This window comes from Asterias rubens, chromosome 12, assembly GCF_902459465.1.
Source record: "Asterias rubens chromosome 12, eAstRub1.3, whole genome shotgun sequence".
NCBI lineage: Eukaryota > Metazoa > Echinodermata > Asteroidea > Forcipulatida > Asteriidae > Asterias > Asterias rubens.
The window spans coordinates 6,904,093-6,928,043 of record NC_047073.1 but is presented as its reverse complement, the minus strand read 5'-3'; the positions used below and the strand labels follow the sequence as shown (position 1 = coordinate 6,928,043).

Here is a 23,951-nt window from a genome sequence, read left to right as displayed (position 1 = left end):
TTTACTCTGTTCGCGAACGTGTACTGCATTGAAGTCTAGTCAAGAACATCATGAATATGGAATTATCAACAGCCATCAACGGCCAATCACAGCGTGCAGAGTGTTGGTCAGAATGGACTTTGGACGACTGTGTGTGTTGTGTATGTGCTGTGCATACTGCATGGACATGGACGTACCAGTGGGCGACCGTGTACATGTATTGTAAGGTACATGTGGTTTGTGCATCGTGTTTTCAATTGATTGATTTTTGTACACGTGTGTTTTCTGAACTGAACGACAGCAATTCCGGTCCCGATCACGGCAAAATTAAATCTAGCAAGTACTGTATCTAGAAATGTCAAACTTACTAGTTTAAAAGCTTTAGTAAAAGTTTTCTGTGGGATTTTGCCACTGAACCCTCATTTATATGTGAAAAGGAATCATTATTTGACTCGCCCGGCGGGCTAGTGAGAAAGGGTTTTCACTTGCCCGCCGCTATTTTCACTTGCATTTTGCGACCGGGCGACCGCTAATTTCGAACCCTGAATAACTGAAGTTTCTTTTGTACTACACTACCAAAACTTTCCCCACATACTCAATATGTACATTCATAATGCTTGCATTTCCTTTTTGTTGAGTGAAATTTAAAAACATCGTCAAGAAATGCAATTTTCTGCTTGGTACTCATTGTTGTTTTTCTGCCGTTCGCACGTTTTTTTACTTCTCAATATGCTCAACGCTTTATCTTTTGGTCACTCGATCACCAAGCGATGTACACCAGCCTACTCGCCGAACTGCCGAGCCACGACCGAGTTGGACTAAACCATTTTGTAGAAGGGGTCAGGGTGCGAAATTAACGGTTGCCCGGGGCAACCGAAAAATCATCCGGGCAACCTGTGATTGTGTCGCCGTTGCCCGACGGGCAACCTTATGAAAAACAACAATTTAGGCCTAACCTGCTTATATTGTGCCAGCTCCAAAGATCGTTTGAATTTTCCACACACAAAAAAATATTTATGATGTTCAACCATTTTTGTATATTCCACGACGTCAACCGGACCGCGAGCCATGTGAGAACTTTCCAGCATCATCATTCACGTATTAAATAATATGCGATGGCACAGCGCGGTTAAAATTGCAGTGCTGTAAAATAGCGGGACAGTAATGCACGTGCGTAGGGTCTATTTTCTTCCTCCATGGGTACACGTACAGCATTTACAATTGGAATTCACGTTCTTGTTCTGTCCCAACTATAGAATCAGCCTAACTGCAGATATATGGGCCTTTACTTACCATCTTTGCTGTGTAGCAAAACACATAGTTGGGTCATTTCTATAGTTGGGAAGCGCTTTCCAGCAACCACTGGTGCCGCGCAGTTGTCATGCTGCACAGTGTGCCGCGCGCGGGACCAGCTTGCAAATGATAAACACGATGAATGGAGGCTGCGGGCACACGCGCTCTCTAGAAATTGCACTTTTCCGGGGATCACTGGTGCCACGCGTGTTATGCTGCACACGCACATAACAAGCAAGTGGGAACAGCTAGTGAGCATGTGTGAGCTCAGATTCACTCGCTACTTTAATTTGCGTGGTTGACACTGACAGTTCTAATATTTACGAAAGTTGCATGACACAAAGAATAACAATGAGCCTCCTAAAGTTTGCCCTGGGGGCAACCAGCAAATTTTCTTAATTTCGTACCCTGGGGGTGTTACAAACCCGTGTGGCAGTGCGTGTGCTGTTTGTTTACAATAATACCCTCCGTTTGTTCACGCATAAAGTGCCCACGCACTACCGCACAGGTTTGTAAAACCCCTCTCACAGAATGGTTTAGTCCGACTCAGCCGCGGCTCGGCAGTTCGTTGATCTTTATGTAGTAGGCTGCATATGAGAAGTCAAAAAAAGCAAGAGGTCGGCCGACGGCTTTGCTGATTGAGATACGTTATTTTTGGCGAAGGAAAAACTCAATTATAGAACTGAAATGTAACCTCACACTTATGAAAATTCTCTGTGGCAAATATTTTCAGTTGTATTTTGTGGATTTAAAATTAATATTGGAGGAGTAAACGGCAAGTTGACAGCACCAACCGAATTTACGGCAGGTTGACGGCAAGTATTACAGCCCCCTCCATTTTGAACAGCGTGTTAGCGATTACGCCACTGGTTCTGTGGTAAAACTTTAAAATTATATTTTGATGTTGGTCCCATGTTTTATCATGGTTTTATCAAGGGAACATAAAGGGACACAAGACAAAAAAATTATTCAAAAGTGACATCAGATTTTATTACACTCATTTGACTCATGTTTAAAATGTATTTAGTTTTTTATTTTGAAACTTATCGTGCAGGAATGGATCGACCAATTTTGTTGTCACGTGCTTTGTCCCTGGTTTTAACAAATGTTGAAATTAATAATTTTGAATTACATGAGGACACCCCCCCCCCAAAAAAAAAAAAATAACTATAACTATGTGGATAATGAACCTATGGCAGTATTTTTTTTACTTTCAACTTACATAGGACAAGCTTTCCATTTATACATGTACCAATGTTGTGTATGTGCGTTAAAAAAAAATTGATTCAAATATATGACAGACACCCTCCCCCCCAAAAAGGAACATTTAAACGAGCATAACTTTGTGAATAATGAACCTATGGCAATAAAAAAAAATGCTATCAAATTACTCATGCGACAAGCTTTCCATTGATACCAATTTTGTGTAGGTGCTCTGGAAAAACCTCAAAAGTGCCGGACTCCCTAGCTGATGTGGGGCCAGGTTCCCGAACTGTTCATGTTATGGGGCCATGCAATGTTGAACGGCCTTTTGATTGTATTTTTGCTGTGACATTTGATTCTCCTCATCATTAGCTGTGTCTCAGATCAATGCAAAGTGGCAATGTTTGAAATCTGTGCTGGGCGGCATAATGTATTTTTCTCAGAGTGCTGAGCAAAAATTGTGAGTCCTGGGTGGGCCCCGCCCAGCAACGCCCACCATGGCTACAACACTGATTGTGACGTCAAATTTACTTTTTATTTTATTTAAAAAAAAATTATTCCATAATGAAACAAAAGACATACAGATACAATAAATCACAGAAAAAGCAACCAACAGAATTAAACACAAAAAACCCTCAAGGGCAGTACACAAGAAAACCACGGACAGAAGACAAACAGAAAAGGACAACAAAAAGACCAAGGACTAGACAGTACCAACATCTTTGAGGAAACCGTTCTTTAAAATATGGAATGGAAATTCTGAGGGAGAAATTTCCATTCCACATTTTTTTAAAGGATGGTTTCCTATAAGATGTTATATTTAACTTCCAAATTATATCTTGAATACCAGCCTGCTTAAAAATGCCATTGATAAAAAGCTTCCACTTACATGTAGCATCTTTTGAGTTATCAAGAAGACTCTTAATCCAAGTACATTTAAGACCCTTTTGAAAGGATTCTAAGTCAAGCATATTCAAACCACCATGCTTGTAATCATTAATGACAATTTTCCATTTTACTCAGTCAGGCTTTCCATTCTAAATAAATTCAGCATGTAAACAGAGACATTTTTATCTTGATAATATATAACAAATTACGAAGTGTTGAGATCATTTAAAGGTCATTGTGGGGTACGGTGGTCTTGACAATTCTGACTAAATAGTAAACGCCATATTCGTCTTAGGTTTTACTTAAAACACTGATGTATTATTACACTGTATAGTCAGTACTTTCCAGAGTTCTGTAAAAAAAATCACGGGCTTATTACTTGGGTGGGATTCAAACCCACGACCTTTGCAATACTAGAGCAGTGTCATACCACAGAGATTGCCTGGGTTGTAGCAAGAAGCAGTTCGAATCCTATTTTTTCACAGAACTCGGGGAAAGTACTGTGCTAACACAAATGTTGGTGTCTTGGGTAAAACAAAAATGAATATTCTTTATCCCTGGTGCAAATTTTACATCTATTAAACGCCACATAGTTAATACATTTGCAATAATGCAGTTATTGTAGCCCCCAATCCTCCCCATAGACCTTACGCCTGGCTGATTTTTCTCAATTGTCGAAGGGCATTGTGGGAAGGAAAAGGGTTCACAATTTAGCTCATCCCAAGCGCCTATTTATGGGAGTCAAAAACTTGACTCCCATAAATGGCTGACCGTGTTAGTCAACGAGGTAAAAGGAAAACCACACAATTTCGAGTGATACTTGTGTGGATCATTTTATTCTACTTTTAAAACATCTTTCTAACCATATGCATTTTATAACAAACGGTTAAAAACGCTTTTCAAAGACCAACTCGGCCGATCCAAGGCAACGTGTTCCTTTAACCAAAGGTGCTGGGATGGGCAAACGTATCGAGCACCCTTATTGGTCCAGAAAATGCTTCCTGGGCAAGAACCTGGGCCCAATTTCATAGCACTGCTTATTGGTAAACACATTTTCGTGCTTAATGTAGCAGAAAGAAAAAAAATTACGCATTTTGAAAAATACTAATTTTTGCAAATCAAGGTCAAAGGTCAAATTTGTGCATATTTTTTCGGTGGTACGAGGAATTTTTCTGATTTTATGTTATCAAAAGTGGGCCATGTCAAGAGCTTCAAAGTAAATGTTATCTCTGTAGACGTTGCTTTACTTTTGGAAATATGATTGTCCAAACATAGCAGGTCATGCTAGTTAGTCAAAATTGTTAAAGGGAAGGTACACATTTGGTAATAACTCAAAACAAAATTTAACTTAAAATCTGACTTGGTAACGAGCATTGGAGAGCTGTGGATAGTATAAAACAGTTAGAAATAGCTCCCTCTTAAGTAGCATAGATTTTGAGAAAGAGGTAATTTCTCACTAAAATAATAAAAGACTTCTAGCCAGAAGTCTTTTATTTCTATCTGAAAGCACACAAATTCGTCCGACAAGGGTGTTTTTTTCTCTCATCATTTACTCGCAACTTCGATGACCAATTAAGCTCAAATTTTCACAGGTTTGTTATTTTATGTTTATGTTGGGACACACCAAGTTAGAGAAGACTGGTCTTTGACAATTACCAATAGTGTACCTTCCCTTTAAGCCGTATTTCCCAAAATAATGATCCACATAACATAAAATTTGGGATTTGGGGGTTTCTCAGGGGGTCCAATCAGCACACCGAATTTGATTTAAATCCGTGAGGGTCAGGTCCAAAAGCGTGTTGAATTGACATGGAGTGACCCCTGTTCCTCATTTGGATCACTACTGTTTGTACTGAATGTGTTTTATATCGTTGCGGTACCCGCTGCCAAAACACAGGATTCGCACTGCCTATAGCTACCAGGCAGCTTCTAGCTTCCAGGCAGCCTTGGTAGTCCAGGCAACCTCGGTAGTCCAGGCAACCTCGGTAGTCTAGTTGATAAGACACTGGGCCGAATTCATAAAAAGTAGTAATTGCTTTTTCTAGGCTTTTGCTTACATCTTCATACATCAAAATAAGCAGTTGCTAGCAAGCAAAAGCTTGTTTTTTGCAAGCAAATGCCACCTTATTTAGCAATTGCCTAAATACGCATACATAACCACAACCTTTAGCTTGTGTTACTCTCAGCAATTGCTTGCAGTGTTGCAAGATCCTTCAGGGTAGCTTGACCTCTTGCTTGTTCGTGAATTTACAGTTTACAGAGAGGATTTGAGATTTCATCGGCCTAAGGTGAACACACCAAGAATTAATTGAGAACAAAATATCCAATCCCCTGTATTTTAAATTAATTCGTTTAATCTCCTTCTTTTTTGAGTGCCTGTTGCCACATTCATACTACGCAGCCATAAAGTTTTTCTTATTTTTGCTCTATGTGACGGAAATCTTTTTTTTTAAACAATGCACGTAATGATAAAAAAAAATCAAACGTTGAGACCTGTTGCTTCATTTGAAGTGATAAGACTTAAAAATATATAAACTAAATACTTTGACAACTATTGTGGCTGATTTCTTTGCATTTTTGGGTCAACCACCACCACCCCCCCCCCCCCCCACACACACAGGCAAACACACCCACACACACACACAGAATTATAAGGGTTATGTTTGGACACTTTTCAAAAAGACATTGAAAACAGGAAAGGAATCTCAACAAAGTTTAATATTCATTTATGAAAAAATGGGCAGATCTCCGGCATCCGTGTTTTTGTTTAAAGAATGGTATATGTACACAAACATGTTAATTGAAATCCCATGGTGATTTATAGTTACTCAACTTATTAAGTGATGCGACTGCTTTTTATTTCTGTGGAATACAGATTTTACTGAATATGTTGGATGGGACTTAAATATCCAGTAAGATAGAATGGCAAAACCAACAATACTTGATCAAATCATTTCTAATGAATTCAACTTTGTAGTACTACATGTACTTTCATGTTGGCAACCTTCTTCAACATTTGTTTGTCATCCATGTTTTCCTGGTGTTTGTATTAGTTGTTGCTTGGCACCCTGAAGTGCCTTCTATTTCCCTGCTACTCGGTAGTTGAAATTTGTCTTATACATGTAGCACAGGATGATTTTGAACCAAAGTGTACTCTCTTGTTAATCACATTTGACAAACTTTTGATCACAACTCTATAGATGCAGCCTTTACAAAACTGCTTCACTTAAGCTCCTCATTAACGCATGCTTCATCGCACGTGAATAGCGCTTTATTCAGAGATGCCAAGTCCAGATGCCAGTTTGCGTGAGATTTTTCAAAGCTCACCACCAATTTTAGCTGAACCTGCTGGGAGAGCAAAAGCGTGCGCAACCTGCAAATTTGCCCCCTGTTTGTACGGCAGCTCAACCTGATGATTCTGATAAACTGCATGCAATCTGAAGATTGTGCAAACATTGTAGATTGCTTTTTTTGTACACACCAGCACGATTTGGCAATGCATAGTCGTTAATTTTTATTTTTTTCCCGGTCTGGCCCCAATGCGTGAGAAAATGGTTGCTGTGCGTGTGAGCGTGAGACAGAGCCCAAATGCGTGAGTCTCATGCCTAATGCGTGAGACTTGGTAGGTCTGTTTATTAAGTACCTCCAAGTAATTGCTGGGCTAGCTTGAGAAAAAGCAATTAGTCAAAGCAAAAGGTTATTTATACATTTTTAATCAATTGCCTTGCTTCAGCTTCTGCTGATGAACTTTTGCTTTTGCTCGGTGCTTGGGCTAATGAGCAATTGCTAGTTCTTATGAATTTGACCCACTGCTCTTGAATTGCAAGGGTCGTGGGTACGAATCCCAACCGAGTTATTATGCCTGTGATATTTTTTCACAGGACTTGGAAAGTACTGAGTACAGTGCTAACACGCATACACGCACCAGTGTATGGATAAAAACCAAAACTAGTACTCTTTATCCCCGATGCAAATTTAGAATCTATTATATGAATGTGATTTGTGTTTGTTTCAGAATCAGCCATCATGAGTCCCCCTAATCATTCCTCATCACCAAAGATAATGGTGTTCAGACCAACCTTGGAGGAGATGAAGGATTTTCCGGCTTACGTCACTCATATGGAGTCAATGGGAGCACACAAGGCTGGCATTGCTAAGGTCAGGGTTGTAGCTAGACTAATTTTAGTGGGGGCAAATACTGTGTAAATCAACTTTATTGGAAGTCCACCAAGGGCGAGCCACTTTATAGGTTGTATCGTAAACTTGGGTGTGATCCCTGGCTGCAAAAGTACCAGGCAGTTAACAACAGTTGAATTTTTTCTATCTCGATGACTGGCACCTCTGAACAAAGTTATTGACAATAGAAGGAGATCGCCAACCTAGAAAGCTCAATTGGTAGAGCGCCGGCACGTTGGTTCAAATCCTGCTCTAGTAATTTTTTTAGATTCAACCCCAAATTATAAGACTAACTTTTACGTTTTTATTTGTAGAGATCATCCCACCAAAGGACTTTGTGGCCGCTTATGACTATGACAATAAAGATAGCAAGACGATTCCAGCACCCATTCAACAAGAAGTTATGGGGCATAGAGCGCCGGCACTTCAGTTGGAATCGCGCTCTAGTCAATTTTTCTTCGATCAACCCCAAATTATAAGACTAATATTTAAGTTTTTATTTATAGATCATCCCACCAAAGGACTTTGTGGCCGCTTATGACTATGACGACATAGATAGCAAGACGATTCCAGCACCCATTCAACAAGAAGTTATGGGTCATCAGGGACTGTATACCCAGTACAATATACAGAAGAAGCCGCTTTCTTACCAGGAGTTCAAGAAACTGGCAAACAGTAGCAGGTATTCACAATATGAATCAATATATATTTGGTTTGTGGTAACGCCCTGTGTGTATCTACTTGCCAGGTAGAGTTTGTTCTTTAGAGAAATGTCTTTCTTTAATCTACTACCGCGAAGAAGATTTATCGGATGTTCGGCAGACTTCTCATTTTTTAGAAAAGAATTGTCCTGCTTTCTAACCTGGGTGGAAGGTATAGAAAATTGGCTGGGACTACTACTTTAGCTTATGGGATCATTATTAACTGCACTATCGCAAAGTCAGTTCTTGAATTGGTCTCAACGTCAACGTCATCGTCAGGAGAATCAACTTTAGATAAGATTTGCACCACCCTTTGAGGAAAGTTATTTGTTCCTTACTTCAGGAAAATGCACAGAGGCCTCTGATGCTGCTTAAGTACTGGTGATGCGGATTTGATGATGTCATTATACATTTTTAAAAAAGTGCCCCCAGTGACAAGTTTTAAAAAGGCAAAACTTGTATAATGATAGAAAATAAACTAAGATAAACAAAGATTATCATACTACATGTATGTTATCAATAAGGAAATAAAAGGGTAGCGACTAGTTCTTAAACGGTTGGTTAAAACCAGTAGGGTCGTGGACCCTGCAATGTTTTAAACCGCACTTTAAGAACAATTCACTACTCTACTTCTCGTTCATAAATGCCATTTTGGTTAAAAGGCGTAATAAAGTAGGACACTCTGTAAAAACATATGTTTTCAAGCTTCCTTGAGCTCTGTACAGGTGTTGCTTTTTTATGACTGAGACAGTTTTCGGATATGCAAACCCCCTCCCTACGTGACGCGCTTGCCACCAATAGGAGTAGTGAAACTGTCTGGCGTATTTATGAATGTATCTTAATTACACATTACCACCTGATAAATACACAGACACAAGGATTTGTTGTAGTGAACTCTGCCAAGAGTTAATTTATTCCATACTCTGAATTCAGTGGTAAAGCGCCAATTAATAATAAGGGATTTCCCTTTATTTAATTCCATCCAGTGATATCCACTCATAGAGAAGTATACCAATTCCAATTATAAATACACTTTGCGACCAATCCGCAAAGGTTCCCACTTCTCAGCGATTTGCTAAAGAAGGTACCAGATCATTTACAATTATTATATAAATGCACTCATTGACTGGAGAAATTCCGTGTCAATAATGATCCCACTTCCAGCGAGTTGCCAAGAAGGTACCAATTTAATTTACTTCTTTATTATACAATCACATCATTTTATTACCACCATATTTGTATATATCAATTCACATAAATTAATTTACCACTTTCCTCACAAGCTTCCATGCCTATTGGCTTATTTATACAGGAAAAACCTTAACTTACCGCTTTAATTTAGTGAAGTGTAAGTTGTAAGATTGTTAGTCGACTCCATATCCCGTCGACGTAATACCTTGACCCTTCCATTAAACCCCAGGGAGGGAGGGAGGGAATTTTGCGAAACTACATCTACCTTAACTCCTTGGTGGCAGAATATTCAATGACGGTTCCCAGAAAGACAAGCACCCTTTCCCCGAAATACCTTGCTTTGGTTGGTTGAAGAGAACAATGGAAACACGTCTGAATACACCCTGACAATCACACTTGCTTAGCCCCGACTGTAACATGACTATGTATATTTCTCGGTGTTAAATCTGTTTACTGCGTTACGCAATCAACCCTATTATGTTCCTTTTTTGCAGATATGCGACACCTCCACACTTTGATTATGATGATCTGGAGAGGAAGTACTGGAAGAACATTACCTACAACCCACCAATCTATGGTGCTGATATATCTGGCTCACTGTATAGCAAAGGCTGTAACATATGGAACGTCAATAAACTCAACACACTGCTTGATGTCATTGAAGAGGAGCAAGGTAAACAAGGCAATTTCTTGTTTTAAAGGATTTAGGTACTCACAATGTTTTATATTATAACACCCCTTACAAAAATTCTGCCTTTTTCATTGATTTAGAGTGCGTCACACGATATGTCTTAGTTGTACTTGACGGCGGCCGTGTGATAGTGCATCGTTTGGTGTGTGATAGTGCATCGTTTGGCGTTTTATTGCCAATGCAGCAACAAAAGAGTCTTGATTTTCATCGGTAACCACCTGTATAATGCTGGATGATTCATTGCTACTGCGAGATACCAGGGCAAATCTTGCTGCTGCAATCCTATTGCACACGCTGTGAAAAACTTCGGCCGTAGCAGTCAATAAAATAAAAGCTGGATTTTCATTGGTAACCACTAGTGTAATAATGGATGGTTCATTGCTGACGGGAGATACCAGGGAAGATCTTGCTGTTCCGTGTTTTTTTTTATATTGCTCATGCATGTGTGTGCACGTGCAATACACCTAGTCGCAGCAAGCAGTTAACACAAAATAGAATCTTGATTTTCATTGGTAAACACCTGTGTCATGTTAGATGGTTCATTGCCAATGAGGGATATCAGGTAAAATCTTGCTTTTGCATTCAATAATATTGATCACGCAACTAGTTTTGCTTGTAAGTTGTGGGTGGTTTTTTTCTTCTGAAAATGCATAATGCGCTTATAAACTCGGTGGATCAGTATCTTTTCTAAAGATTTCTCCATTAATTGAACCATGCAAACCTCCCATCCCACCATTGTCTGGAATTAACAACCTTGCTTGCCGACTCGTGACTCCCGGTTTTGGATTAGTGTTGCTAGCGTAGCGTCCACTTACACCTCTATTGTATGTCTTAAAAGCCACAAATAACGACTTGACAGGCTATACAGGTATTTCCTTTGTTGGTTTTTGAATTGTTCTCGTTATAAAAGGGTTTTTAACAATGTTTGGCTCGTAATGGGTAGCCCAAACTTGCCTCGTTATAACGGTGTTCTCGCTACTACCGTGCTCGTATAATCAATATTTTAATGCATTGAAACACGCGTGGGGCAGTTGGGAACCGGCAAAAAACCTTGTAGTAACCGAAACCTCGTAACATGCGAGCTCGTAATAACGGGAGTCGACTGTAACATGTTAAGGGAACCTTTGTACTATCATTATCTTCAAACTGTGCAAATTTAATGTTAATCTGTCGTGTTAAATTGTTGTGTTAAATCTTTGAAAAAGTACATAGACCCTTTAAAGGCACTGATGCCGATTTCACGAAACGCTAGGATTAGTCCCATCTCAAATTAGGCAGGTGACCCGTCCTAACTTATGATGGGTTTAATACGTCCTGACGTCTATGTATACGGAATTCAACTCATTTTGAATTTAAATTTCAAAACTTGGACCTTCAAGGAACATTACAGAATTGGTTTTGCTAACAAAACAGTTTCTGGCAATTATAAGCACTTTAAATGTATTGCACCATATATATACATAAACTGACAAACCTCAAGAAGTTTGAAATCGATTGACCATCTGTGTCACGAGAGAATAGTGAAAAACGGAGTAAAAATTTTGCATTGCATTTATGCCAAAATAAAAATAAATAAAACGCTCACTGAGCGATAAACTCCAAATGCGCAGTTAGATTATACATTTCTCATCAAATATGACATTTCAGACAGGAATATTTCAAGGGTTGTTTTCTACTATCATCATCAGATCATCATTAGATCGTGTAAGTTTTGTTTCAATCTGTGATCTTCACGATTTTTTTTCCTTACCAAATCTGTTACGTTCCTTAAAAGGATTTGGGTACTTTTTCAAAATGTCCATAGATTTGCATTAAACTTACAGGGTTTGAAGATAATGATAGTGGAAAGCTTCCCTTCAAATATTACTTAATGAGGTGCTGTAGTTTTTGAGAAATGAATAAAACAATGTCATAAAAATATGTTTGTAAATGATTAAAATAATTTTCATGACATTGTTTTACTCATTTCCCCAAAACCACAGCACCTCAGCACGTAATATTTTCAGGTATCTTCAAACTGTGTAAGTTTAGTGTAAATCTGTGGACCTTTTGTTTTTTGTCCTACAAAAGTTACATAGACCCAAATTTAGCCCAGACTGTTTGCATGTGCCTTATGTGATAATGATTTCTACTTTTGATATTTTGTACTTGAAGGTGTGAAGATAGAAGGAGTCAATACAGCTTACCTTTACTTTGGGATGTGGAAGACAACGTTTGCATGGCACACGGAAGACATGGATCTCTACAGCATTAATTACCTGCATTTTGGAGCACCCAAATCATGGTGAGTTGATTCATTTTGATGCAAGTTGTTTAATGTGAATGAAAAAAAACACCCTTGTCGCACAGGTCTGCTTTCAGATGCCTTGAATTCGAGATCTCAGCTGAGGTCTCTTATTCAATTAAATCTTTTTTTTAGAAATTACTTCTTTCTTAAAAACTACGTTACTTCAGAGGGAGCCGTTTCTCACAATGTTGTATACTAACAAGAGCTCTCCATTGCTCATTAACAAGTAAGTTTTCAAGCTAACACTGATTTTGAGTAATTACCAACAGTGTCCAGTGCCTTTGTTAGTCTAGATCTTGATGAGTTCTTGGAAGTACGTAGAAAGGTCAGGCTATTTTCTGTTGTTGTTGTAAACCATACACGCCTCCTCCAATAATCCGATGTCCCTTTCCTTGTTATTTGAATTATGGTCTCCTACTCCCATAATAGACCTTTATCATAGTGCAGCCATCATGAATTTCTCCCATTGATATCAATGTTACCAAACCGAGGCTGGAAGAACAAACTAGGCTGGTTCCTATTTGCAAAATGATTATTAGCATTCATAATTGTTATTCAATATGAGGAACATTACCAAGATGGAGGCAGCATGATCAAGGTCTATTTTGATTGATCTTGTGTATTGACATTTGCATGATGGTCCTCAGTTATTATTTTAATTGATCTTGATTTTGTGATTTGTTCCTCTTTCAGGTATGGAATCCCTCCAGAGCATGCAAAGAGGCTGGAAAGACTAGCTTCTGGTAAATAGCAATTTTATATCAAGTATGATTTGAGGCATTGCATGGTGAGGTATCAATATATATTTGTGTTCGGTAACACCATGTGTGTATCTACTTGCCAAGTAGAGATGGTCTTTAGAGAACTGTCTTGCTATACTCTACTACCGATAATCTACTTCGCCGTAGTAGAATATATAGAAAGACAGTTCTCTAAAGAACAAACTCTACCTGGCAAGTAGATGCACAGGTGGTGTTACTGCAAACCAAATATATGTATAGGAATTTTATAATGTATAATTCTACATAGTTCATAGCCAAATGTTGCTTTCCAATGTCAGCCTGGAATAGACTCAAATTAGTGCAAACTTATTACTGCAAACCTAACGAGCCCTGTATAATATTTGGATGCCTTTATGGCAGGAGATGATAGGGGTGTCTAGGAAATTTAAAAAGTAGCTCAAATTGTTGACAATGTTAGAAAATCTTTTGAATTTTCTGTAAATGGTTGAAACCCTGTCACATCCGTAGGCTCCTCTTGTGTGGGTTCAAATTGCATGCAAAGCTCAATGGTTGTGAATATGCACGTGTGCATTGCCTACCTGTATTTGATTTCAAGTAAATTTGTGCCCTCATAAGCTTGCATGGCACACACATGTTTAAACACTCCTCACTTTGTTTATATCGGACCTTTAAAAAAAGCCACATGATTTCCTCTTATCTTAACCAAACAGAATGGATAAACTTTTTGGTTTTTGTTTATATATTGTATGTAATAATGTTTCAAAATCTTGTCAGTAACAAATGAATTTTGTTTCTTATTTCAGGATTTTTTCCACAGAGTTTTCAGATTTGTCCCAATTTTCTTCGACACAAAATGACTCTCATATCACCACAGATCCTCAAGAAATACTCCATTCCATACGACAAGGTTTGTCTTTGGTTTAATAAATATTCAATTTAAAGACACTGGACACCTTTGGTAATTGTCAAAGACCAGTCTTCTCACTTAGTGTATCCCAATATATGCACAAAATAATAAACCTGTGAAAACTTGAGCTCAATTAGAAGTTGCAAGATAACAATGAAAGAAAAAACACTGTTGTCAAACAAACTTATGTGTTCTCAGATGCTTGATTTCAAGACCATCTAATTCTGAGGTTCCAAAATTAAATTTGTGGAACTGACTTCTTTCTCAGAATCAATGTTACTTCACAGGGAGCTGTTTCTCACAATGTTGTACACAGCTCGCCATTACTTATTACCAAGGAAGGTTTTATGCTAATAATTATTTTGAGTAATTTCCAATAGTGTCCAGTGCCTTCAATAAATATTCAATTTAATAGTAATAGTATCAAAGTCTAACATTGCGCACGTATCTACCAACAATGTACTCAAGGCGCTTAGTATATACATTTTATTGAAGTTATGAATTTTGAGACCCAATAATGTTTTCAGGCTATTTTTTTTTTTTTGGGGGGGGGGGGTGGTGATTTGACACGAAATGACCCCTATCTGTTAGTTGTGAACACTTCATTGCAAATCTCATACAATTTCGTGAAAGTGAAGTAGTAATCCCCGACCCCGCACCCAAAAAGAAAAAAAGGATAAATTAATAAAATGATGATACAATAAATATTAAATAAAATAAATCAACATTCAAGCGACAAGTCGTTTATTAAATAAGTATCAAAAGAAAATCTAATTTGTAGCTAGAATGAACAACAGTGAGGGTTGTAATTAATGAATTAATTCATAAAAGCCCTCAATGCCAGGTACAAACTATTTATTTTGAAGCTGTATCTTTGTACCAGTTTTTTGCTGGATGTAGCTTCTTTAAAGGCCCGGTCACACGGGCCTCGATAACGAACACGATAATGTTAAAAATGCACGCCCTCGATTGGTTGAATAAGTGTGGGCTTATTCTGCGTGGAGCAATTCAACCAATAGAATGCGCTCTCATTGCGCTGTTATCGTTATCGTTTTAGTTATCGCTGCAGTGTGACCCGACATTTAATCAACACTTTCTTCTCTTGGGTGTGTTTGTATTTTTTAGATTACACAAGAAACAGGTGAATTCATGATTACATTTCCCTATGGATACCATGCTGGCTACAATCATGGTTTCAACTGTGCTGAGTCAACCAACTTTGCGTCCTTGCGTTGGATTGATTTTGGAAAGAGAGCAAAATGTGTAAGTATGAATTTCATTTTGTTGTCTAAGTATTTTGAGTATAAGGGAAATGTCTTTGATGAATTTTTAATAATGTCTTTGGGTTCAATCTGAATTCATAATTTGATATTAGAATACGCCTGACTTAAAATAGGTGTTGCCATCAGCCTTGTGCGTTGGTTAGACCTGGGTGTCTCGTGAATACCCCTGACTTAAAATGGCGGTTGCCATCAGCCTTGTGCGTTGGTTAGACCTGGGTGTCTAGTGAATACGCCCGACTTAAAACACGTGTTGCCATAAGCCTTGTGCGTTGGTTAGACCTGGGTGTCTAGTGAATACGCCTGACTTAAACAAGGTGTTGCCATCAGCCTTGTGCGTTGGTTAGTCCTGGGTGTCTAGTGAATACGCCTGACTTAAAATAGGTGTTGCCATCAGCCTTGTGCGTTGGTTAGACCTGGGTGTCTAGTGAATACGCCTGACTTAAACAAGGTGTTGCCATCAGCCTTGTGCGTTGGTTAGACCTGGGTGTCTAGTGAATACCCCTGACTTAAAATAGGTGTTGCCATCAGCCTTGTGCGTTGGTTACACTTGGGTGTCTCGTGAAGTGACTACAACACTAGTTGCGACTAATTTTTAATTCACAAGATGCATTGTGGCAATGTGTGCTGCAAACGCAAAATAGTAATTTCAAGCTGGAAGGATTGTGTCACTGATGTCTGATTGTGTTTTGTAAGTAGATTATTATGCCGTGAATAGTCATGAGCGACACAGTTGGTTCACCAAACAGATTTTTGAAGTAGTCGTGACTATTTTTGTAGTTGAAAAACAGTAGTTGAGACTAGACTAATGGTTTAATAGTTGTGACTAAGACACTAGTAAAGAAGTAATTTCAACAAATGTGATTTCAAGACCTCGGATTTAGATTTTGAGGTCCTGAAATCAAGCATCTGAAAGCACACAACTTTGTGTGCCAAGGGTGTTTTTTTGTTTTCATTCTCGCAACTTTGACGCCCAATCAAGTTCAAATGTTCAGTTTTTTTTTTTTTTCATTTGCATTTGTCGAGATACACCAAGTGAGAAAACTGGTCTTTGACAATTACCAATAAGCATAATGTCTCGAAATCCAATTTGTTAACCACATTGTTTTCCAGAACACTTTTACTCTTTATCAGAGCTCCCATGATAAGTGCCAGTTTCATAAGACAATGCAAATGTAGGAAGAAACTTTAAATAAAAAGTACAAAGAGAAACTTTGAAGTTTCTCCTGAAGACGAGCAGAGTGTTTGAAATGTCGAAATCACACCAGCTCTTCTCAGAGCCAATACACTCACATAAAAGATATTAACACATGATTGTTCTCCAGGTTTACTATTTATTCATAGTTTCTTCCTGTTTCTCCACACCATGCAAAGCTTCAAACAATACTTACAAAGCACACGGTATAATAAGGAGACCAAGTTTTGAAGACATTCATTAACCATACCTGATGATTTGAATTGCAGTGCTCATGTCAGAAGGACTCAGTGAAGATCAACATGGATCCATTCATTAGGATATTCCAGCCCCATCGCTATGAAACATGGAAGGCAGGTGAAGATGTTGTGCATATTGAAGATTTGGACAAGCCAAGCAGTGGGGTACAGTCTCAAACCATGCTACAGCAAAGGTAAACGTTCATTCCATTCCTATCTACATGTATGTAACGTTCGTAACGAATCTACAGTTGAGTGTAGGTTTGTTACAAACTAAATTGTTCGATCGGAAAATGACTGTCTTTCCAAATTGAAAGGATATATACATACATACATACATATAAGGCATTTGTAGAGCGCCACTACATAAGAACGCAGAGCATTAGGTTGGGTATAGATAATGTTTAATACACTTCTTGAATGTTGTAGAGAGTCAGATTCCCTGATTGGGATAACATGATGTGCACCAAACACAGCTGAAAACATGTTAGCTTTCAATTTACAATTTTCAAACCAGTTAAAAAATTAATTTTAGTAACACAATTGCAAACTGATCAACACTTTGTACTCAGTAATTATACATTTTGCAAAATAAGTTATAAATGTGACAAAATGTTGTTGTACAAAGCACACAAATTTGATAACTTAAGGAATCAAATACAGTTTTAAACATTCCTTAATATAACCTGCACTTTACTATAGAAACTGTATCACAGGCAGAGATCTAATTAATTAGATAAACAACTTATCTTTACATCCATAATATTAACGAGATGATCGAAGGATCAATAATAATAATAATGTACAGTATTTAAAAAGCACACAGTATCAGACAAAAATGCCACTCAAGGGCGCCGGTTCACAAAGTCAATAGAGTTTTGAACTGCCGTTTGAGGATTGAAGGATTGTTCTGAGATGCGATGTTAGAGAAAGCTTTGTCTCCATAACTAGTGAGGCCGGATATAGGTACATGGAGTGTGAGAGCCGAGGACTGTAGACTACTAGTCTAACTAGGCCAGACATTACGAAGGTGTAGTATGTCCCAGATGGAGATTGGAGCGAATTGATGAAGTGCCTTAAAAGTTACGAGGAGGATTTTGAACTGAACTCTGAACTGTACAGAAACCCAGTGAATTTGATGAGGTATTACTGTGATGTGGTCATATCAAGCATGGAGGAAAGGATCAAAGTTACTTTGGAATATTAACGTTAACAGTAATGTGAACTGCACAGCTGTCTGTCGATGAAGATGCTCCCGAGTTCATAGAGACAGTAATTGAATGTGGGGCAGAGTCATACGCAGATGTGGTCATATCAAGCATGAAAGGAGGAAAGGATCAAAGTTACTTTGGAATGTTTATTAATACTTTATTAATGTTAACAGGAAATGATTTCTTTGTCTGCGCCAACTGTAGATTTCTCAGTGTGGTCTATAGTTCTTGACGTTATTCAATTCCAACTCGGGCTTGTTTAAAACCAGTAATGTAAACAGCACGACTGTCTGTCGATGAGGATGCTCTCGAGTTCTTAGAGACAGTAGTTGGATGCGGGGCAGTCATATGCAGTACTCGTACTCGGAGCTTTACTCATGGCCTCTTGTTGTCCATCCGTTGTCCTTTTATAAGAATCTTACGGCTGATGAACGGTGGTCCAGTGGTTTCTCGAAAGAGCTGCTCATCAAAGTTTTGCTGGTACAGCCTTGAAGGAGCTGTTGCTCTCAGCGAACGGTTGGAGTAGAAACCTTTAGATCCTGCTTGATCACACAGTCGTTCAGCAGTGTTGGTTAATTGGTGAACACCCTGTGGTTGACAGCTATACCAAACTTCACCGTTTGGTTCGGCTAGGGATCGAAGATGGAATACTGGGGAGCGCTTTGGAGTGGTGGGCCTACAATGAAATTGGCCTATATATATTTTAAAATGTGCGTCGCCGATAGATCGTTAAAATCACAAACATTTAATTGCAAAAGAATTTCTTTTACACAACCGAATTTCAAATCAAGAACCTATAACAATGGTTGTTGGTGAGAAAAAAAGCATTTTCAAGGGCAGAAATAAGGGATAAGATCGTCAAAAAAATAAAAATATTATTACTATCATTTTTTTTTTCTCCCTTTCTTTTGCCGGAAATGTAATGAAATCGCAGGCGAACCCAAAATTGTTTGAATTGTTTGTGCTTTACATTCCTTATTTTCCCTTAAACCTATGATAAAAAAAAAAAAGGAAAAATCATACAAAAGTAGCTCACTTCTACCTGGAAAAATAGGTGTCAGAAATGCATCAGAGACCACCACAGAGCTTCTAAAGTACCCAGAGCTCCCAGGGCCCTGGACCCTGGCCGTAAGGGACCTCGCGCTATGCGCTCGTGTTGTGAGTTTCGCACACAAAAATGATGGAATATTGACATTTCCAATCAACTGAATTTTTTTCCTGTTTTTTTATCATCACCCATTCTCATGCCTGTATTAAACAGACGGTTGGCTAATCTTACCATTTAAACATTTTCCCCAAAAACTCAACGTTACACCAACGGCAATTTATTAAACAGACGGGTTCGGACATTTTTTACAATTTTCAACTAAAATTTTTCCCAATACTCGGAAGTTACAAAACGGCAATTTATTCAACAGACGGAGTTTGGACAATCTTACCAATTAAACATTTTCCCCCAATACTCCAACTGATACACAATGGCAATTTATTAAACAGACGGGTCTGACATTCTTAACATTTTAAAAACAATTTTTTTTCTTTCTAACACTCGAACGTCTCACTACGGCAATTTATTTAACAGACGGGTCGGACATTCTTAATATTTAAACAATAATGTTTTACAATACTGGAAGTTCTGGAACGTTACAAACCGGCAATTTACTAAACAGACGGAGTTTTGGCAATCTTGCCGTTTAAAACGATTTTTTTTCCCAGAAATAAAACGTCTCAAAATGGCAATTTATTAAACAGACCGGTCGGACATTCTTACATTGTAACAATTTGTTTTCCAATACTCGAATGTTACAAAACGGCAATTTATTACAGAGAGAGAGTTTGGACAATCTTACCATTTAAAAAAAAATGTTTTCCACTACTACAACGTCTCAAACAGCAATTTTAAAAGAAGATGGAGTTTCATTGGACGACAAAATCTGTCAGCCAGACTGCAGGGACAAACTCTAGAAATCTGTTGGTATTTTTTGACAACAGAACAACTTCAACATCATACGAAACCACATCCATGGGTTCATTTAATTTTGAACGAGAATCAGGCGTGGAATTTTGTTGATACACACAAGAAAAAAAAGGAAAAACAAAACAAATAAATATTGTCAGACTCTGACTCTGACAAGTTTCTAGTTTCTTATCCCTTCCCATGGTTTTACAACTTTGCAACGTCATTCCCCCAAGAGTTTAACTCTTCCATTATGAATTAAATTCATGACGACACCGACACCAATGGAAGCGGGCGGCTTGAATTTCTGGTTGCATTCTTTATTATCATGTCCGTCTGTCCAAGTGTTTTTTCGTTATATCCCTATCTGAGATCATCCCTTACAGAAGCAGCCTGTGTGCCTCGCGTGGCTTAATCTTTGCTCTGTGTGTAACGAGGGCTATTGATCTGCTTCAGCGAACACGAAGACCTCGTCTCGAAAAGATGGTCCTAACGAGCCCCTTTTCACTCGCTCGCTACGAGGCGTGTGCACTCGATAGGGGTAATAACAAGCTCGTTACAGCCCTCGTTTCTCCTGCGTTCTTCGATGGCAATTATGGGGCTGCACTGTACCTCTAGAACAAAACGGATGAGTGTGTAGAAAGCTCATCTGTTGTCATTTCAAGTAGCTCTAGCCTGATGGCACTCCGGTTGGATGAAAAATCCTGAATAGCACACTCGTTCCGATAGGTTTTCCATTGGTTGAAAGTATGTACTGCCAATGCACACTTTTTTTCAGTCGCTTTTGATTATCTGGTAAAGAAAAGAAAACAAAGCATCTCAACATTTGCATTTTGAGTTACAAAACATTTAATATGATTTTAATTGTTTACATATTTTTATCTTTGAAGCCTCAAGTCCATAGCCAATGAAGTGGCACTCAAGACTAGACGTCAACCACTTCACAAGAGGGATGGTCGAAGAACTAAGGCAGGAATTAAGGCAGGAACAACAAGCCATGGCAAACTTAGTCTTCAAGATGATACAGACGACACAAAAAAGACGCAAATTTTGCAAGAAATGTCCCCCACTGTCTCGATACCTGTATTTAAAATGAAAATAGAATCTGTTGAAACTACCTCACAACATTTGGAAGTAAATGACAGTCAGAGCAGCTTATCCAAGACCCTTCAGGGTATTGATGTCAGTGTCAAAGTGGAACCAGGAATCCAAGTAACACGTCTCACTGAATCATCACATGAACAAACTGAAGTCAGTACTCCAAAAAATAAAAAGAAGAAATCAAAGTCTACAAAGAGAGATTCAAAATCTAAGAAGAAACCCTCGCATTCCAATGGGGATGCTTCCAGTACGTTTAGAAATGACACCGAGACGAAAAAAAGGCATGCCAAGTCCAATAAGAAACACGCCAAGGCGAAAAAGGACGGCACAAAACCAAATCAGAATGCAGGGACTTTGAAGGATAGTAAAAAAAGACCATCACAATGTCAAGAAGAGAATGAAAGACGAGACCATCTACAAATGCATAAGTGCAGCAGTGGTCTTTTAAGTGAAACAAAACTGGACGTTGGTGGACCAAAGGAAATCCCTACGAAAAGTGGCCTACTGCTAGAAAAAGAAATAGCAGACAAGAAGAAAAAAACTGTCAAAGAAAATAAAAGGTTGTTGAAGGTGAAAGAAGTTAAACGTCAGGCTGCACAAAGCAAAAGCAGTCGTACTAAGGACAAGAATAAAGGGAAACGGAAGACACTCAAATTGGATACTCTTTTTGGGAAATCAAAACGGGCAAAGTTGACTGATATTCCAAGAGAGATGCATGTTAACCAGCTTGATGGCATCAGTCAAACAGAAAATGGTGTAAAAACGGAAACTGTTGCAGTAACAGATGGCAATGTGGCTGCTGGAAACCTTGCAAGACCCACTTTAGGAAAAGCAGGTATTGAGAACACGGCCAAAACAAGAAAGACAAAACATGGTAAGAAGAATCATATTTCTTAAGCGATTTGAAGGGTCTGGTACTTTTTGTAACACAAAACACAATGTCCACAGAGTATTATAAACTTACACAGTTTGGAGATAATGAAAGTAAAAAGCTTCCCTTAAAGTATATGTTTTCTCAGCCAATTTAACCACCAAGCTATTCTATTTCGCACGAAATCGAATGCTACTGAAAGGGGTCACCCAATTTTATTTTATGATTAGTCAAATTTAATGTTGCAACATTCAATTTAACAAAACAATCATTCAATTTAAAAATAATTTAAAGCAGCATTCAAATTCGCAGATGTTTCTTGAGGCGTGTGTGCCACAAAAAAGAATGACGATACGCTAAATTGAACAGAGTGCTAAAGGATTTTGAATCTACTCAAAATGAAATTGAATGGCTGAATTTGAAATGCAGTAACAACTGGAGAGGCAAAACGGCTTTAACTCGAACGCATGAAAATGAAATTGGCTGCTCATTTCCTGAATTTGACCGAGAAAACCTATATTGATTGGTGAAGTGCTGTAGTTTTTTGAGAAATGAGTAAAGCAATGTCTGAACTATAACAAAATTCTCGGTTTTAGCATGTAAAAAGTATTCACTAGTTATGGTATTTTACTTGTTTAATGCGTTGTTACATGCTAAAATAATTTGTTTCGTCATGACGAAAGTTATTTTTGTGGCTTGTATTTCTCAAAATCTACAGCACCTCATGGCTAGTAATATTTTAAGGGAAGCTTTCTACCATCATTATCTCAAAATCGCGCAAGTTTAATGTAAATAGGCATTCGAGACCTATTCAACCAAAATATTTTAGTGAGAAATTACTTCTTTCTCAATACAAAGACTACAGTACTTTAGAGGGAACCATTTCTCACAATGTTATAAACTATAAACAGCATCCAGTGCCTTTAAATGTGGAAACAAAATTGTTGTTGATGTTTTTGTTTTGTTGTTAAAAAGTTTGGCCACAAATACTAAGCTGAGTCGAGTATGAGTTGGGTGTGTCCTGAAGGAGGTCCGTAGGGACTAGGGACTTCACGCTGTAATACATTTTTGGCCCTTGAATTTGCTATAATTTGTATTCCCAGATGAATGTTTTGTTGAGCATGTAGTTTTCATGGCAGCATTTACGTACCTCACGAGGATTGATGGCAAAGTCCAAGCAGAGTGTTCCAGCTGTTCAGATTATTTAGATGCTTCCTAAACTAGAAACCTCACGATCTTGACGTTTGTTTCATCTTAAAGTTCAATGAAATACAATTAAATCCAATTGTTAAAGGCAGTGTACACCTTTGGTAATTGTCAAAGACCAGTCTTCTCACTGAAAGTTTAATGTGAATCTGTGGACATTTGTGTTTTTTATCCTACAAAAGTAAATAGACCCTTTAAACCATGTTTTTTAATTTCTACTTAGACTTCACATCACACGAGTTCTCCATTATGAAAGCTTGGGCTCGCTCTATGAATGGGCTGTGGGTTACACAACCCCATAGCTATGACATGGAACTTGCCTACAACCTCTCCATTGCTGATCAAAGACCAGGCTGTTGTGTCTGTATGCTGTTCTATAATGAAAAGGTGAGCAATTGTAACTTTATAAATAAAAGCTACAATTGAAACTGACCGAGTAAATTTTGTAATTATTCTTGGGGTTCAACAAATAGTTGGCTTGAGTGGGATTCAAACCAACGACCTCTGGATTAACGTGCCAGTGCTCTACCAACTGAGCTATCTAGCCCTATGTTGGCGGCGTCCCTATTTTGTCAATGTCTTTGTTCGGGTGGGGGGGGGGGGGCAGTCAGAAGCCATACAACCATTAACTTTACATCCTACTAGTAAAAATGCAGTGTGAAATTTTAATTTGAATATCATTAAAGGAACACGTTGCCTTGGATCGATCGAGTTGGTCTTTAAAAAGCATTTGTAACCGATTGTATAAAATGCATAAGATTACATAGATACTTTAAAAGTAGAAATAATGATCCATGCAAGTATCACGCAAAATTGCGGGGTTTTCCTTTAA

The 23,951-nt window shown here is 38.3% G+C and overlaps 1 protein-coding gene across 1 annotated transcript in view; it reads left to right on the top strand.

The window, feature by feature from the left end:
• The window catches only part of LOC117297712 (lysine-specific demethylase 4C-like), a 52,820-nt gene that overhangs the window by 1,854 nt on the left and 27,015 nt on the right, over positions 1–23,951 (top strand). The window contains exons 2-11 of the mRNA XM_033780862.1: positions 7,379–7,521; positions 8,046–8,221; positions 9,926–10,104; positions 12,277–12,406; positions 13,103–13,152; positions 13,956–14,059; positions 15,185–15,322; positions 16,804–16,967; positions 20,832–21,916; positions 23,343–23,506. Of these exons, the coding sequence (XP_033636753.1) occupies positions 7,390–7,521; positions 8,046–8,221; positions 9,926–10,104; positions 12,277–12,406; positions 13,103–13,152; positions 13,956–14,059; positions 15,185–15,322; positions 16,804–16,967; positions 20,832–21,916; positions 23,343–23,506 (2,322 nt within the window). The 5' untranslated portion in view covers positions 7,379–7,389. The remainder of the gene's footprint in view (positions 1–7,378; positions 7,522–8,045; positions 8,222–9,925; positions 10,105–12,276; positions 12,407–13,102; positions 13,153–13,955; positions 14,060–15,184; positions 15,323–16,803; positions 16,968–20,831; positions 21,917–23,342; positions 23,507–23,951) is intronic.